This window comes from Apis laboriosa, unplaced genomic scaffold, assembly GCF_014066325.1.
Source record: "Apis laboriosa isolate Shangri-la unplaced genomic scaffold, ASM1406632v1 scaffold17_cov146, whole genome shotgun sequence".
Lineage (NCBI taxonomy): Eukaryota > Metazoa > Arthropoda > Insecta > Hymenoptera > Apidae > Apis > Apis laboriosa.
The window spans coordinates 2,478,094-2,496,936 of NW_025222181.1; the positions used below are offsets into that span (position 1 = coordinate 2,478,094).

At 32.7% G+C, this 18,843-nt stretch overlaps 3 protein-coding genes and 1 long non-coding RNA gene across 10 annotated transcripts in view; 3 read left to right on the plus strand and 1 right to left on the minus strand.

Annotated features, from left to right (window-relative positions):
* Nucleotides 1-18,843, plus strand: part of LOC122711723 (tyrosine-protein kinase Btk29A) — a 159,448-nt gene that overhangs the window by 114,871 nt on the left and 25,734 nt on the right. The window lies entirely within an intron of this gene.
* Nucleotides 1,010-4,333, plus strand: LOC122711725 (leucine-rich repeat-containing protein 15-like). Its single transcript, XM_043930742.1, has one exon. It carries the CDS (start codon nucleotides 1,766-1,768, stop codon nucleotides 2,873-2,875), a length of 1,110 nt encoding a protein of 369 aa, XP_043786677.1. The 5' UTR covers nucleotides 1,010-1,765; the 3' UTR covers nucleotides 2,876-4,333.
* Nucleotides 8,000-10,121, plus strand: LOC122711726 (insulin-like growth factor-binding protein complex acid labile subunit). The gene has a single exon (XM_043930743.1). It carries the CDS (start codon nucleotides 8,384-8,386, stop codon nucleotides 9,419-9,421), a length of 1,038 nt encoding a protein of 345 aa, XP_043786678.1. The 5' UTR covers nucleotides 8,000-8,383; the 3' UTR covers nucleotides 9,422-10,121.
* On the minus strand, nucleotides 12,494-15,073 carry LOC122711737. 2 transcript variants are annotated; one of them, XR_006346171.1, is made up of 4 exons: nucleotides 14,790-15,073; nucleotides 14,144-14,644; nucleotides 13,376-13,532; nucleotides 12,494-12,900 (listed from the first exon to the last, which is right to left on the minus strand). It is a non-coding gene; the product is annotated as an uncharacterized LOC122711737 (long non-coding RNA). The 2 variants fall into 2 exon arrangements; XR_006346170.1 differs by having other exon boundaries at nucleotides 14,144-15,073.

The window sequence follows — 18,843 nt, forward strand, 5'->3', positions numbered from 1 at the left end:
AACGAGTAAACCAACAAAAATAAAGGCAATTGAAATAGAATAGAAGATACATTTGTGTATCTTTGATTTTCTTTACATTCCCAACTCGCGTTCATTTTTAATTGTCGATAACCAAAAAAACAATACCTCGAACATAATTTTTTCATTTCCTTAAATTTTCACTCTTTGTATCATCATATCATGAGCTAAAAAAACTATTAAATACAATTGAATACCGTAGAATAATCACTTGAACCCACCAATAAAACATATCTGTCAACAAACGTGAATCTCTCGAGAAACATTAGTTACACACGTGGGTGGCTCAAAGTCGATTCGTTTCGAATCGAATGTTTTAACACAGCGATCAATCATCGACGAGCACACACATGCGAGGATACTGTAATCCTCCTCCCACTCACGAAGGAACAATAAACTCTTTGTCACGCGTCTGCCGCTTTTGCAGATAGATAACGAGTCGATCGCGCGGCCTTGCATTACAAACGATATTCGCAAGGTTGGCTCGCGGCTGCGTACGCGCTCATTATGTGCTCTTCGTGAACGAAAATGCGTGAATCGAGCGTTGGAACATATCGAAGGACGAATATTTCCAATGTCCATACATCGAAGATCATTGTGCGAATTTCAATGAAGCGGACAGAGGCGAAAAATAGGAATCGATGAAAATGGAAGATTTTTTTTTTTAACTTTCCTTTTTAAATTTATTTTAATTTCTATTTAAATATTATTTCGTATTTTATTCGTTTAAATTTTTATTTATTTTTTTTTTTCTAGAAAGAAGAAATTAGTTTTCGTATATTCATATATTCTTGCATAAAACATCTTTTGTCGTGAAATTACAATGAATGTTTATCAATATTGACAACTATTTTAGACAAAGAAAAATTAATAAACGAAATGTCCAAAATTTTCTAAATTTTTGTATACCAGCTTAACAGTATATATATTTCCAAATATATTTATGCTGCACACTGTAAAAAAGAAAAAAAAAAANAAAAAAAAACAAATCCTAATTCATTTAATATAAATTTAAAATATAATAACTTATAAATAGAACACGGATATTTATGCAAATGCATATTTTTACAACAAATAGATAAAGAAATGATACTTGAACAGAAATATCTTTTATCATTGTTTTATCATCGTTACATTATGCTCCACATTGTAGAAAAAAAAAAAGCATTTGTGAAATGCGAAATCGTAATCCAGATTTTTCCAGAGATGCTGCACAGTGAGACGTTTGGTTCGTTAAACAGAAAATTAATCTTCTCGATTGCTTAGAAAGTTTTTCAATGGGAGGGGACGCCACCAGCCTTGAAAATCGTTTCCTCCATCGACCAACCAAGTGATCGCCACCTCGTTGGAAAAAAAGTGTCAAGGACGCGATAAATCGCCAATTTGGAATTTTAAGCGTAATTTGGCCGATTGGTCCTCGACACGACCTGTCGATCTCCTTAAATGGAAACGATAATTCCTACGATTAAAGAGCCTCATCTCGATTGGCCAAATTTGAAATCACAAATTGGCGATTTGTCAGAGGAGAGGAATCCTCCATTTTCTATTTTCATCTCCTTTTCCTTTTTCTTTTTTTCTTTTTTATTTACCAGACACGTTTCAATGAGATCAGCGATTCAACGATACTATTTTTCCAACAAGATAATCGTGTCAAGAGATCAAATTTGTGCAAAGCTACACGATAAATAGAGTATATAAATTCACGAAAGTGGAATCAGTTCCCGCGAGTGAGTAAAGCGAAGAGAAGATGGGCGAATTTATCTTGTTATTCGTTCTCTCGATTGTTTCGTTGTTCGTAATCGGTGCATCGGGATTTTATAACTGCGAGTATATAAACAATTGCAATGTGTGCACGAATAATGGAAGCTTGGTGAAGGTTAGAAGGGACGTGGACACGATAAATATCTTCGAATTGAATCTAACATCTATCGACGAGAACACGTTCGAGGATATAATGTCCATCAAACTGAGCTTCAGCATCGGTAACAATATATCCAGAGTGAAGAAGGAATCGTTCAAGGGATTGGAGATGTTGAAAGAATTAGATCTGAGCAACAACATGATACCACTCTCGCCGTATCTCTTCTCAGAATTGAAACAGTTGCGTTTGCTGATTCTAAAAAACAACAAGTTCAAGGAAATACCCAAAGACTCGTTCGCGGGCATACCCAGCTTGAAGAAACTCCACTTGCAACGTAATTACATCCAATTGCTCAACAAGGATTCGTTTTCGGGATTGTCCTCGTTAGATACGCTTCAACTGGACAATAATAGAATCTCTAATATAGATGCTGAATCTATGTGCCAGATACCAAAATTGGAAGAGCTTCATCTGATGAACAACACGCTCACGTCTATCCAGCCAGGATCCTTGGCGTGTCTGCACGATCTGAAATTTATTAATTTTGCGTTCAATCGGTTGACCAGGTTATCCAAGATAGATTTCGAGGGATTGACAAATATAGAGAGCATGAATCTGCGCAACAATCAGATAGCCAGTATCGATCCAGAGACGTTTTCACATATGAAGAAATTGCAAAACTTGTTTTTAAGAAACAATCAATTGACCACGATTGATTCTCGGCTGTTCAACGGGTTGACCGTACTGAGTTGGCTTGAATTAAATGAGAATAAGATCGACACGTTAGAGTCTGGTTGCTTTGCTGATCTTAACGAGCTGCGTATATTGCATCTTGAAGATAATAATTTGACCAAAGTGGACAGGGGGAAGGTTGGACTGACCAATTCGACTGATCTGAATATATTCCAAGGAAACACGACTACGAGTACATTTAATGAAGAGGAAGGTCAAATAATAATTTTGTATTGGTTGATAATAATGGAAGGAAAATTATAAGAATTTTATAATCGAAATTAATTAAGAGAATAATCGTATTAGTATTAATTAATACTGTTCCTATTAATACTAATCTATCCAATCTAATCTATTTTTACTCGAAAGAATATAATTAAAATTTGAAAAGATAAATGTCATATTAACGAATTTTCTAATTAAAGTAATATTTTAATTATAAATCTTATATCACCGGACTAATATTGCCAATCAATCGCATTTGAATCGTGTATTTTTATCTTTTCTCTATCTTTTTCCTTTTTGAATTATTTATATTTGATAGATTCCAACGAGATCAACAGTTTTTCTTTTTTTTTTATTTTTTTTTTTTCAAATTATTCACACTAAATACGTTCCAACGAGATAATCAAAAGTCAAAGATCGTGGTCCTGATTAATCGAATTTTTGCAACACTATGCAATATACAAAGCATATAAACTCTCGAAGATATTATTGTTCTCCTATTGAGTAAAAACTTGACATCAAGATGGCCGAATCTTCTCTATTATTTACTCTCTTAATCGTTTTGCCGTTAGTAATGATCGTCGACTTGCAATTCTGCGAAGACATAAACTAATACATTATATGCACACGTGACAGAAACTTGACGCACATTGAAAAATTCAAATACACGACAAACACCATTTGGAGCTGACAGCTATCGAGGAAAACGCTTTCCAACATCTGGTGATGACGAAACTGAGCTTCGATGTTGGTAACAATATATCCGTGGTGAGGGAATCGTTCAAGGGATTGAAGGAGTTGAGAAACTTAGATCCGAACAACAACATGATACCTCTCTCCTCGAATGTTCTCGGAATTGAAACAGTTGCGTTCACTATTCCTTAAATTTAACAAGATCAAGGAAATATTCAAAGATTCGTTCGCTGGTCAATACAAATTGTATTTCGATTTTCAAATAATTGATCAAGACTGATCATAATTGCCTTCGTCAGCTCATATTGAAAAACAACATCTATACATGGATCCTAAAAAAATTTACATTAGATTAGATCTATTGATTTATAAATCAGCTAAGCAGTATAATAGGTATAAGCAATATAAAAAAGAGATTTAAAAGGATTGACTAACCTGAGAATGTTGTTTGCAAATGATAATCAGACAACCAATCAAGCCAGACACGTTTTCAGATCTGAAGAAACTGGAAATATTGTTTCTGAGAATAAATAACTTGATCACGATTGAGAGTCATATATTTAATGAATTGCCCAGTGAAAAAAGTCGTTTTGTCCTATTATAGAATCAATAGAGAGTAAATCTTCCAGCGCTGAAAATATTAAATTAAATCGAACAAAGTAATTTAACTGCAATGGACAAGACAAAACTTGGATTGACTTGATTGATTCAATTGATGTGCATATATAAGAATGTAGTAATCTTTGAATGACGTGTTTAGATGTTATGTAATGTTTTGAAGAATATAGAAATTAAAACAACAAACGAAGTGTATAATTATTGATTCGATAAATATCAGTTGATTTAAATTTTATATTTTTTTTTATATTTATAGATTAATAATTATTAATAAAGAAACAAATATTGAGAAATTTTTTAATTATTTTAATTTTTTAATTAATACATTCATTATATGAACATATGCATTATAAACTTCCAAAAAATATGAAAAAGAAAAAATTAAAAAAGAATTTTCGGCAAATATTCGATTTTCTTTTTACATAAGCTTATATTTTATATTTTCTAATATTATATGATAAATATTTTATAATATTTTATAATTATATAAAAAAAATCTTGATATAATAAAAATATATTGTCTTAATAAATAGAATTGAAAATATGAACATTTTTGACTACTTATAATTCTAAATTAAATAAAGTATTTACCTATGAATTTAAAAATATCTTACCTATGAATTTAAAAATAAAATAAAAATTTACCTATGATTAGCCAATTATTCCATAATTTTTTTCAAAGATTCTCAAAGATTTTCAATATTATTCTTTGTTTTCTCTTTCTCTCGATAAATTTCGAAATCACAATATATATAGTTGATTCGAGTTGAGTCAAAGATCGATTGATCGATCATTATCACAAATTCGTCTTAATTCACTCTTCTCTTTCATTCTCTCGATTTATCGAAGCGCTATCTTCATTGCAAGATGTATTTCCACATGACATTTGTTATGACGCTTTGCAACATTTTAATTTAATATCACGACATTGTATTATAGATTCAAAATTAAAATTTCTAGATATTCACATTACGAGTTTTCGAATTCATGAAAAAGCATTTTTAATTCGAAAAAGCGTTTTTTTCTTACAAGATAATCGTGTTCTCGATCAAATTTGTGCAATAAGTAATGCATATAAACTCTCGAAAATACTGTTTTGCGATTATTCTTGTAATGAGTAAAAACTTAGTATTAAAATAGTTAAATCTTCTCTATTATCTGTTTTTTCAATTATTTTATCATTTTTAATAATCATCGCATCGCAATTAACGTGTATATGTATAAATATAACCTATTATTGTGCATGCAACTTAGTCTAAACACGAAACACGCAAAAAACTATAAAATATTCACAATTTCCATCTGATAACTATAGAAAAAAATACTTTGACTTGGTATCAATAATAATATATTCACGGTGAAAAGAGAAGAGATCATTCAAGGGATTGAAAAGATTGAAAACGCTAAAATTATGAACGAGAACTCGATATCTCTCTCGTCGAATCTGTTTTCAGAAAGGTTAGAAATACTGTCTTTTATTAAATCAAACAAGATCAAAAAAATTTTGAAAGAAATGAAATTATTATACCTGAACGAAAATCAGATAACCAATATTAAATCAAATGCTTTTCAAATTTGAAGTAGTTGTAAATATTGTCCTTGTTTGGAAACATTGTCCATTATTTCCTAGTATTCAATGGATGGATATTCAATGGAATTATTTGTATAATCTGGATTTATTTTAAAATAGAATCCGTTCAATAGAATTCGATGCTTTTTTTAAAGTTATTACATTTAATTAATAATAATGTATATTACCTGAATAAAAAGTATCTTGAATCTATATAATTAGATGGATGATAACCTTAAATTGTCGAGAGAGAATTCAATGTGCGAATGAAGTTAAAAGTTTTGCTTCGAAAGATGGTAGACAGCAATCGCATCGTGTTTTTTCTGCAACCCCTTCTACTATTATCTAAATGAGAGTATAATATTTAAAATCTCACTGGTAACCATAATTGTTATTATTTAACCATAATCATTATAAAATGCTTTGACATTTCATTCTACAATTTCATTTAAAAGTTATTTAGAATCATTCTCCTTTATTATTCTTCTATTTTATCTCTTTGTTTTTTTCCTATTTATCTTTTCTTTCTCTTTTGTCTCTTTATATTTTCAACTTCATGCTTTCTTATTTTATTCTCTTCTATTTTCTTCCTGAATAGATTTATTTCTCGTCACTTTTCGATTCTTTACTAAACGTTCGAAGTCTCGACTGACCAGGAATAATTAGCCCTGTTTCGAATCGCTTAATTTACCTTGAAAAAGCACAAGGCACGTTTCAAAGAATGGCCCGCTGGGGGAAAGTAGGTCGTGGAGAAAAAAGACAGCCTCTCTTGCCGAGTGCCGGCTGGGAAAACCGACGACGCAAGTTCACGGTCGTGTCCCGACTACGTGGAACTAGGCTGGTGTTGCTCTCGCCTTCCTCCCTTCTCCCGTGTTTTTCAGTACACGAGGACGGAATCGGGGATGCATGTACTACGTCTAAACTTTGCACTCTGTATATGCAAATTAAAACCTTATCTTATTATCTTTTTTCTGTTGAAGGATTTGAAATTTGCCTGAAAGTGGAATAAAATTATCGAAAGTAAAATATCACGAAGGATAAAAATCCTATGAAAGATCGTAAATTTTTTGTTTTTCACTTAAAAAAAAAAAAAAAGATAAATGCGTATTCTAAAAAGATAAATGCGTATTCTCTAAATAGAAATATGATAGCGAAATCAATTGAAAATGAATTTTATTTTCTTCTGCAAAAATAACCGTGTCAAAGATCGTGTCCTCGATTCAATCGAAGTTTGCTGGCACCATGGCACATAAATTCTCGATAAAATCAGAGATCATTCTTGTAGTAGCTGAAAACATGATCAAATCTTTTCTGCGGTCGTTTCATTTCTCGTTTCTATCGCATCGCAGACGCAATATTTTTACAAGAACGGCTATGAAATATGGAACTTTAAGTTAACGTCATCCAAGAAGATCCAAGAACAGTCTATTCATTCGCCTAAATTTACAAACTATTGAAAAAAAAAAGCTTTCAAAGATCTTAACATAACCGAATTGAATCTCAATTTGACATCTCAATTTAACATCTCTGTAGTGGAGAGAGAATTTTTATGGTTTGCAAAAATTAAAACGTCTAGATTTAGACAATAATCTGATACTTCTCTTGCCAAATTTGTTCTCGGAATTGGCACAGTTATATTAGCTGTCTTTCGTTTCCAGCGAAATCAAATATACCCAAACAATATACCCAAAAACTCGTTTGCTGGTCTGCACAAGTTGATCTGGCTACTTAAATCACAATGGTATCCAATCTATTAACAAGAATTTATTTTTGAAATTATCTTCGTCGTTACTCCTACCTCTGGCTGGAGGTATAATGAGATCTCCAATATATAGGGGTTGGAACGTTTAATCAGATGTCTAATTTGACCATACTTCACCTGGAGAATAATAATTTGAACGTCTATTCAAGGAGTCTTAAGAGATCTGCATTTGTTCTTGGAGAAAAATGAGCGTCATATCCAAGACAGATTTCCAGGGATTGAACAACGATATTGTGTCTGGATTACAATAGAATAGCAAGAATCTTACCAGATACTTTTTCTGCTTTCAGATCTGAAAAAAATTGAAACAATTAAATCTGATGCATAATGAATTGTCCATAATTGAGTCTCGGACATTCAGTCTATTATTCCCTTTGCATTTCCTTGATTTATCTATCAATAAGATTAAATAAAAAATGGAGTCTGATGCCTTTTAGAAATCTTCAAGCCTTGATAACTTTTATACATAATGATTTAACTTACCTGAACAAGAAAGATGTCGAATTGGTATTATTCATTTGTACATTTATTATTTCTAATATATATTTAATATAACTCTCTTAAAAATCTTATTATCCCAAAAATTTCTTAATCAATTCAGATTCAAGCTCAAATATATATTGTATTATTTACTCCCTCGTTTCAACCAGGTTCAAAGAATCCTTGGCCTTTAATCGATTCTCTGCACATTCCCACAAACGAATGTTGGAAATTATTAATCGACGAGGTTGAGAGCCACATTTCCTCGCGAGATAATAGTGCCATGGGTCGTGGCCCCCCCTCCGTCCCGTCCAATCTCAATGCAACTCTGTGCAATCCAACAAAGCATTGTATAAATAATCTCGTCGAAGAGAGCCGTTCAGACAGCCGCGTTGGCACGTGAAAAAACTCGGCCGAGATCGAGATGATCGAAACTCCTCCGCACTCCATCCTCTCGTTCGTTCTTCTGCTCCTGTTGACGATCGTCCAATGCCAGGAGGAACCCCACTGCAAGCAGATAACCGGTTACAAGGTGTGCGAGAGGAAAGGCACACTGGTGGACGTCACCCAACAGGAATTCGAGGACAGGCTGGAGATCCACGACATGAATCTGCTCTCCATCAGGGAGGGCGCGTTCAAAAATCTGTCCACGACCAAGCTCAGCCTCGGTTTGGGTAACAAGATATCCGTGGTGAGGAGGGAATCGTTCAAAGGTTTGGATAAATTGGTACGATTGGACCTGGACAGCAACGTTATACAACTCTCGCCCAATTTGTTCTCCGAATTGAAACAATTGAATTCGTTGTCACTCATCTTCAACAAGATCAACGACATACCCAAAGACACGTTTGCGGATCTGTCCAACTTGATGTGGCTCTATCTGGGGCACAACGATATCCGGTCGATCAATAAAAATTCCTTCTCGGGATTGTCCTCGTCGTTGTTGTTCCTCTGGTTGAACGACAATAAGATTTCCAGCGTGGAGAGTGGTACGTTTGGTCAGATGCCAGAGTTGACCCGCCTTCATCTGGAGAACAATAAATTGACGTCGATCAAGCAAGGTGTATTGAAGGGTTTGCACAAGTTGGATGGCTTGTTTTTGGAGTACAATCAATTGAGCGGGGTTTCGAAGGCAGATTTCAAAGGATTGATCGGTCTCAGGATCTTGAATCTGCATCACAATCAGATAGACGGTATAGAGGCAGGGGCATTCTCGGATTTGAAACAGTTGGAACAATTGGACCTGAGGAAGAACCAACTGTCCACGATCGAGGCTCGAGTGTTCAGTGGGTTGACCAGTTTGAAGAAGTTGGATTTGTCCGATAATAAGATAGGCGTGGTCCAGCCTGGTGCGTTCGAAGGTCTTCCAGCCCTGAAAACATTGAATCTTGCGAATAATAATCTGACCGGTGTGGACAGGAAGGAGTTTGGATTGACCAGTTTGACCATTTTGTACACCTAAGGATGTATTATAATAACCTTTTTTTTTTTTTTTTTTTTTTTTTTGGAAAACGTATTTGGTGTTTTGTGACGAAAGTTTGTAAAAATTAGAGCAATAAAGAGGTGTGAAGAGGTTTGTGTACAAGCTTGAATTATTTTTTTATCTTTTATCTTTTAAATTATTTTATATATACGTATATATATTCGTAAGAATTAATCGTTTTCTGTGAAAAATATCACACGCAGAATGGTGCCATGCATACGAGATTGTCGTTAATCTCGCTGACCAACGTTAGATAAGTGCAAACTTGTGTCGGGTCGTTGTTCCTTCTCGTGTTATCAGTGAACAACAAGAGCGGGGTCAAGTGTTGAGATTTTAAACGCGTACGCTGTTCTACGTTTAATAAACGCAAGAAAAAATATTATTGAATATTAATTAATTAATCGAAATACTGAGAGAATAATTTGCCGATTTTTTTTTTTGGATTTTAATCTTTCGAAAATTAAACATTCAGGAAATAATGGAATCGTTTAACTTTTTTTTAAAATTGTTAAAATAATGTGAAATTTCAAAGATGACTGAAAATTATGCGTATATTTGCGTATATTTGTCATAGCAAAAAATAAAAATTGAATTTTTTACGCTTGCATTTACGTGTTGGAAAAAGAAAATTGTTTTTGTATTAAAGAAAGAAAATAGATAAAGTGACAGGTAAAGATTTTCGAGAAAAATATTCAGATCGGAATAGTTAACTAGCTTTCCCGTGTAGGAATTCTAAATCTATACTGGAAAATAGAATAGAATGCCGAAAAGACTGAATGGCTCAACGAGTAGGACCTCAGGTTTCGTATCAAATTGACCCGAGTTCAAATCTTCAAAGATTACCAGTTCGTTTTTTTCGAAATTCTAAATTTTCTGATAAGCATTATAAAAAAAAAAATGAAAATTTTTAAAAAATTCTTTCTAGAATAAATAATACTCTTACATATTAAATAATAGATTGAAAAAAAATTACAAAAATTATAAATAATATTAAATAATATTAATTGTAAAAAATTTGGAAAAAAGTATTGATGTATGAAAATAAAAATTTGACTTACAGCAGAAACAAGGAAGAATGATCATCAACCATCATCAATCTGGATTTTTCTAGTGTATAAAAATCATTGGAGATTACTTTGTCAGAAGCTGTATAGAGAGAGCCACCTTCGCGCCAAGGAGGAGGAGATATAACCAATTTGTCAAGATTCCGTCCTTCACACATAAAATCCGATCGATCTTCGTGGAATGAAATCAATCATTCTCGAGGCTATAAACACCTACGCGTCGAAGGTTGACATTTCACTGAAATGCTTCGTAGTAGACAATTGTCACGCGACGACTCTCTTGAAAACAATTTACGCGCCAGAAATTTACAAAGCTTTTTAAGAATACAATGCCAAGGATTCAAGCAAAAACCACGCCATTCTCTCTCTCTCTCTCTCTCTTTCTCTTCTCTCAGGCGAGAAAGAAAGAAAATTCCCCATGTGGCATGTATCCCCCAACTTCATCCTCTAATTAAATTCTCAACACTTTCACACCCTTAAGGGTGAAACTCTCACGATATTCGTTATACACACGTTCTCTCAATTATCCATATTATACTTATTCCCAAAATATCAATTACAATCCACTGTTACTGTTACATTCGATTAATTCGCTCGAAATGCAAACGATCCACGTTAAATAGAAATATCGTTTCACGATATGTCATCGTTAACACGAGACCTGATATTTATTACAAGGACTCGAAGGTGTACCAATAGTCATTGAATCGGCACGAGTGAAAGTGCGCTTTTTGAGCAATCATTGCGCGACATTAGACGCGTATATCGTTTCAGAAAATGAATACTCGTGCGAGCCTCGACGATTCGGTGTATCCATACTGGAGTAGGGTGGGAGAAGAGACAGACACCTCTGGATTTGATTTATAGCGAGAACGCATTCGGGATGCATTCGAGATCTGTACTGGGAACGTGACTGGAACATGGAATGGCGAGTTAGAAACGTTTGAAAAGCGTGAAATTATTGGGTTGGAATATACATAAATGTCGATGCTCTCGAGTTTGAAAAGACGATACCGAGCTATTTAATTTCATTGAATCTTATCCATTACATTATTGGCGAAGAAATTTTAACGAAAAATTTTTCGAATTCGATTTTACAAAAAAGAAAAAATTCAGAAAGAGAGAGGAAGGATACTTTGAAAATACCTGCTTTTCCAGTCGGCGTTATTAAGTCTCGTATTTTTAACGCATTCCAATGCACGAAGGAAATTTCTTTTTCCTTTTTACAAAAAAAAAAAAAAAAAAAAAAAAAAAACGTTTCATCGAATTCAGAATCGTTTCCAAGCTCCAGCTATCGTTGCTCGTTCGACTGTTATTTTCGACGATTTATTACAGGTCATCTGGCCGGCCAAGCCAATTAAATCCAACTCCTGCCATCGTGAGAGAGAGCGTCGATATCGTGGAAGATACTTTTTATCCGGTTCACAGGATTCTGGATCGACGATTCTCGAGGAATAAACCGATAAAATCTGGTCGATGTCGGTCGATTCGTTCCTCCGACCAATTAACCCGTTTCCAAACTTGATACGTGTCCCACGTTTCTGCCCATTGTTCGGCAAACACCGAACCGTTTCTTATCTTCCACGTAAGATCGATAACCAATTATCAAATATTTCTCAAGAAATTTTAAAAATAAATTTTTCAATATATATATATATATATATAATGTTCTAGAATTGTATATATATATATATATATACAACATTATATATATATATATATAATGTTCTAGAATTGTTGAGATTGATTTTCTGTATCCTCAAGGTCAAGAGTGTGCCAAGACACTCGCACAATTATCGCAGATCATCCTCGTGCAAGCTCGAGAGTTCATCAGCTTGTCCATTCATGTCCACAAAATCCCAAATTCTCTGTCCATTGTTTCTCCGTTGATTAGTACATATTCTTGAAACCCTAAAAGGGAGACGTTTTGAAAGAGTTGAAGAGAGGTGATCGAATATTTTTTGTTAACAAACCTTGGTTCACCTTATTTTATAAATTTTCCAAAATATCCATCCTCTTTCGAAATTTAATACAATTACATTAATTTAAGCGTGAGATTGATGTGTCGTGTCAAATTGTTTCATTTTATTTTATACCCACTTGGATTTTCGTTATCCAAGGGGTTAGAAAAAAACGACGATAAATCCAACATTCCCTCGGCTCTTTAACGTGTCAAATGGGGGGTAAGGGAAAGTCGAGGTCGCGCGAGGATTCGATTCCCAAGTGGTCAAACTCTCACCGACGCTCTTGCATCGTCGTCGCCGTGGAAATCTATCCTCTTCTCGATTTTTATCCTTATTCGGTAATCCTTCCTCTCCGTTCTTACTTCGGTATTTGGCGAAAAGCGTTTTTGAATAAAAGAATTCGAGAGGCCGAGAGATTCGATCCTTCAATCTGGAATGGAAAACGATTAGAAATCTTCGAGATTTTAATTCGAGCAGAATGTAGGGGAAGTGAAAGTGAATTTTTTCAAAATTAAACTCGGAAATCGCGTTTTGAAGTTTTTCTATGAAAAGTTTGCGTTAAAATTTTGGATATGAATCTAGAGCAATCCATATAGTCCAAACTTATGTAATTTTCGTTATCGTAATTAGATTGGGAAAAGTCGATCAGGAGATAAACCTTTATCATCCAAACTTGTCTAATTTTCGTTATCGTTTACCTTTAAGTCGGTTAAGCCAGTTGTATCAAATGATTAAATCAAAATTCTAGAATTTTTTCTCTTCGACCAAGAATTTTCAATAATAATTAATGAATCGAACTACTAGAGATTTTTAAATTTCACTCTTTCGCTATAAATAAATAATTACAAACATTTAAAAGAGAATTCGTTAATTTATTTTACAAATTGCACGTTATTATGATATACCTGAATATAATACTCCTCTAACATGTGTCACATTACATTTTTTCCAAATTCACAGCTCTTTTTTCCTCGAGAGTGCTTCAGCTTGAATTATTCCTATTCCAAAGGATTAAACAGCAAACAAACGTTTCCACCGTCCCTGAATTTTCCCTGGATATTACTGAAAAATTATAAAGGACTGCTTTAATTATAAAGAACTGCTTGTGATATTGGATGCTTTTATAGAAAAGCTGCAAAAAATGAAAAAATGAAAAGAGAGAGAAAAAGAAAATCAGATATTTATATCCACATAGAGAAGAATATTTGAAAAATTGTACACGTGATTGAACTATAAATAAGAAACCAAAGATTGTACAGTGTGCAACAAAATAATACTTTCCATGTTTCATGAAATTAATTCATAATTGTATGCAACTAGAACTACCAATTTATGAAATTTATTCAAAAATGTTATACAATTAAGACGAAAGTTAGAATATTGTAAAAGTAATTATGCTTGAAGTTAATATTAATTTTGACAAAAAGTATTTGAATATTTTGAATGAAAAAAATGACTGCACAGAGAATGGAAAGATTTCTTAAAGATAAAGATACATCGAATTCGAATCTAATAAAAATATTGATTTTTGTAATTTTTCTCTTTGCTATCTTAATTTTTTGCAATCATAATTCTTAAAAACATGTATCTTTGAATTTATTCCAGAAACAATTTTGAAGAAATTTTGTCATTTGTCGCCACCGAGAATGAATTCAAAGCACAAAAATGGTCACCTGGAAAATTAAAATATCGAAATATCTCTGTTCCGAACCAGAGAGAACAGTATTTCGTTAATTACGCTACCATCTTAATATCATCGTGCATGCACTCTAATGCACCAAGATATGCAGAAGAAGGGAGAGAGGAACGTTGCGTGAAAGATACTCTTCCGACACGTTGGAAACGTCGTCTTTAATTCTTTAGATGAAAACGAAGGCTTGGAAATATCTTCTTCTCGTGGAAATGTATTCGAACGCTGTCTGAGAAAATTTCAATTGGTGCGAGATTTGATGAATACTCGAGGAAGTCGTATTAATTTGGTTAGCATGGAAAAATATGCGGCTTTGTCTCACTTAGATCTTCGATTTCACTGTTCTTCTTACACGTTTATTATTTCTCATAATGAAAGAATTGTAAGCTTTTGTAGCAAGTATCGTCGTGTTACAATAATATGAAATTGTTTAATATGAAATATTTTCGAGTTTCGTTCTGATTAATAGTTTTTCAGCCTTTAACTGGAAAATATTAAAGATCTAAATTAGATGTGTAATAATCGTTTATTAACTCGGTATATACATTGAAAAATAAGCAAGAAAAGAAAGGATACGTTTTGAATCAAAGTCCCATGTGTATTATCTTGGAGATTGAAATGCAAATTACCGAGAAATCTTCGAAATGTGGCAATGGTGTCATAACGTTCTCCAGGGCTACAAAGGCGGCGCCACGCTCGAAGAAGAAAAGGAAATTGTTCGGATGTCTGGCGAGGCTTGTATGTCTTCGTGTGTGCCGAATTCGTGCCACAAGGAAGCAACGAATAGTATAGGAAAGGGAAAATTGTGTACATATATACGTTGGAATCGATGAATGAAGTCGAGTATCACGAGCCTCCTCCGCGAGATTACTACTACTCTTTATTATCGTTCCAAGAGAAATGAAACATTCGAGATATTACTTGGATGGACGGGTACTGAGACGTTTGATATTATAACGACTTGTTCTAGTTTTATTATATATAGTTACTTTTGCCTATTTATTCTTGATATTTTTGATATCGTGATTAAAATTCTTATTGTCATCTGTATTCATTTCTAGATACTTTGTCTAATTATTCTTATCATTTACGATTAAAATTATTTTATCTAGTTCCATTGCTAGTTATTTTTCGTTATCTAGTAATTTATATTATTCTATTATTCTATCGAAATTTTCTTATTACCATCCGTCGATAATAAATGTTATTCTTTTTATAAATAGATAATTTACCCAATTGTGTTAAATATTTAAATAAAAAAATTAAAAATATCAGAATGTTGTAATCTATGATTGAGCGATGTATACTATGACAGACTTATAAACAATCTTTATTTCTTTTTTAGAAGTAAGATTTCGTTTCGTTCACGAGATAAATTTAATATCCCGAGGAAACTGTTCTCATCGAGAAGAGAAGTTTTTAGAGAGTGATCCGTTTTTGCGCCCGAGACAGCGATGGAGAAATTCCAAAGAGATTTCTAACCGCGTCGCGTGCAGTCCACTTTCTACGACGATTTGTAGACATTCCATACGTCAGATATATCATCTTAATCGTTTCCCTGGATTGGAAATTTTTATACTTTCTATCTCTACGAGATAGAAGATAACTACGCAATATATTTGACGTGCAATATGAATCGCTCAATTTCAGAAAATTATAATACACGTTCCTTCATGACGAAAAATTTAGATTCAGAAAAAGAAATAGAGATAATAAATCGCAAGTGAGCTGTCTGTTACAATAGACAGTATGTCAAGGACGGAGTTTGCCGGCGGAAACAGGTGCCTCAAAGGGTCGTCGTCGATGGTTAATGCGCGAAAAGACAAACGAGCAAAAGTGTCGAGCCAGAATCGGGTAAAATACACTGTCTCGAGTCTCTTTTTTCACTGGCAATCTATCATTATGATCGACGCCCTAATACTGCGCCAGAACAGCCAACGACATCTTCGGATATTTCTTCTCGACGGTGTAATTTAACGACCACGTGGATGGAAATGAAGCTTCATCGTCATCGAGGAAATGTCTTTGGCGATGAGAAAGAATAGAACGTATGCTGGAGAGAATAACTAATATTACAGAAAATATATGAAATAAAAATTGGAAATATATTCTTAAAACATTTTCTAATTAATCTGGAAAAAAAATAAAAGAATAGAATGATTTAACAATTTTTCAATTAATATGAACAAAAAAAAAATAAAAAATTAATTAAAATTAAAAATTAATATTTCAATTATTTACAGTATATAAACCATCTTTTCCATGCGTGATATCAAAATCAAAGTTTCGTTAATGAGAAAATCTATCGTCTCGTTTTAGAATTCGCTTTTTGTACAAAGTTATCATTGTCGCAATACATACCTTCAGTTTTACATTCTCCATTCTATCTTCGAATAAGATATTTCACACGATGCATTACACGATATTGCAAATATTGCAAATGTCAGAGAAAAATGCTCGACGAAATTTGACGCGACACTCATTGCAAAAAGAAAGAGAAAAAAAACAAAAAGCGAGGCATTCCAAGTGCAAGACATTTGCGTAATTTTTCGAAATTTTGTTTACGTTTCCTCTTGTAATATGTAGCTTGAATTTCCAAAGATTTAACTTATTTAAAAAATTTTGAAATAAAGAAAATATAATTCGTTGATGTTGATGATGAAAAAACATGGTGTAACCTAAATTTTTGCATATTTAAAATATTTTCCAAAATATTTTTACATCGTTGAGACATCTATAACCTTTTTACAACATAATTCAAATTAATTTATTTATTACTTGGAAATGGAAATCTATAATTTATCAACATTATGTTCACTCGATTTCATAATGGTGCTCTGCTTGTTCTCTCATACGTGTGTGTATTTACGTGTTTCAATCTCCGTGTGTTTGTCTATTTACTATTTGCGGCTTCTGCGTATACGTATATATTTGTTTGTGTATGTACGCATTTATCAATACATGTGCATGTACACACGGGAAATACGTTTCGTCTATGTATATTTTCTATTAATCATACGTGAATTTAATCCTTTCGAGATAAATTTTTCTTTTAAAATAATAAATATAATTAAATGAAAACAATAATAAATATATTTCTTGTAGCAGATAGGAAGGATGCTTTAAATTTTACTCGATTGGTACACGATTCTTCTCTTTCGTCTTCATTTCCAGTCGAAATATCTCAATGGGAGAGAATTTAAATGAAATGCACTCGAATAGCGGAACGTGACCGGGTTTCAGGATGTAGCGCACATATTGTACGAAAATAGAGTTCGATACGCAGTCTTGTTTCGCCTTTTTTACCAAGTGAAAAGAACTGAACTTTCTAATAAGCGATCGCTATATATTAATAACACGGTAACTAGCCTCAAATCGGTACCGGCTGTTACTTTAATCGAGGCCGGACAAATTTATTTCCTGCTTTACCGATTTAGAACAATTTAAATAAATATTCACAATAGCAAAAAGTTAGCACTAAAGAAGTAATTTAATTTTTCTCAATTTTTTTTCAAATTTAAACATTGTTATACTGATAGATATTATTCTGGATCTCTAAAAAATTAATAGAACGATTTTTTAAAAAATTCTTTTCAATTTTTAATAATAAATTCGTAGCTATGCTAATTATAATTTTTTTTAAATTCGACGAATAGCAGGAATCTTTATTTTTATAATAGATTCTTTCTTATCGCATTGCAATCAACTTTCAAATTAAGCCACCCACTTAAATCACTCTTTTCCCATAGATAATCGCGACACCGTCTTGTCGTTGATTTGCAAATCAAATCAGCCTCTTAAATTAACAGCTTTTCCATTTCGCTCATAGAATATCGCGACAGCTACAAACTTTTTACTAAGGAGGATTATTTAACATTAAAAAATTGCAGAAAAACTTTTATCAATTCCTTCTTAAAATACTTCACATTTAACTTTTTGTATTTTTCTGCATTTTTTTTTCTTTTTTTTTACATTTGCATTTTTCTACTCTATTTTTTGCATTTTTGTACTTTTTGTATATTTAAATTTTCCATAAATCTACAAACATCCTAAATTTCCAGAACTTAAACTTAATTTTTACAAGAAAAAAATTTAATCAATAAATTATCAAAATAAAAATTATTGAGTTTTGAGCTTTTTGTCATTTCCAATGTTCAATTCGTAGCACGAAATATTCCAATTCGATAAAATTATATTTTTTCACTATTTTATAACAGTTCTGGAAATGGCTCGATTCAACTATAATTACGCCTCTAGATGACATTAATTACGTTCTAATTTCTCACACAGCATGCCTGGAATTTATAAATGAATCGATGGTAAAGAGTTTAATAATCGTTTTTGGTTCCAACTCGACCAAGTTAGGAACACATTTGCACCACGGACAGGTGATGCATTTAGCGAAATTAGCTACACACAGCCCACTATAAATGAGCTGATTTAATACGAGCCTATTAATCGTCAGTTGGTTAAGCGATTAGACTATTCCTGGACTTCTCGTTAATCCCTTTCGAAAAATTATACCTAATGCAATATACCAAATTGATCACGATTCTTCATACAGATGAGCTAAAATAAAACAAACAATTTTTGAAAATATTATTAAACATTATAATAAAAATTTTTATTGACAAAGTTTACATACGATCATAAAAAACAGAATATTTTTGAACAAAAAATATT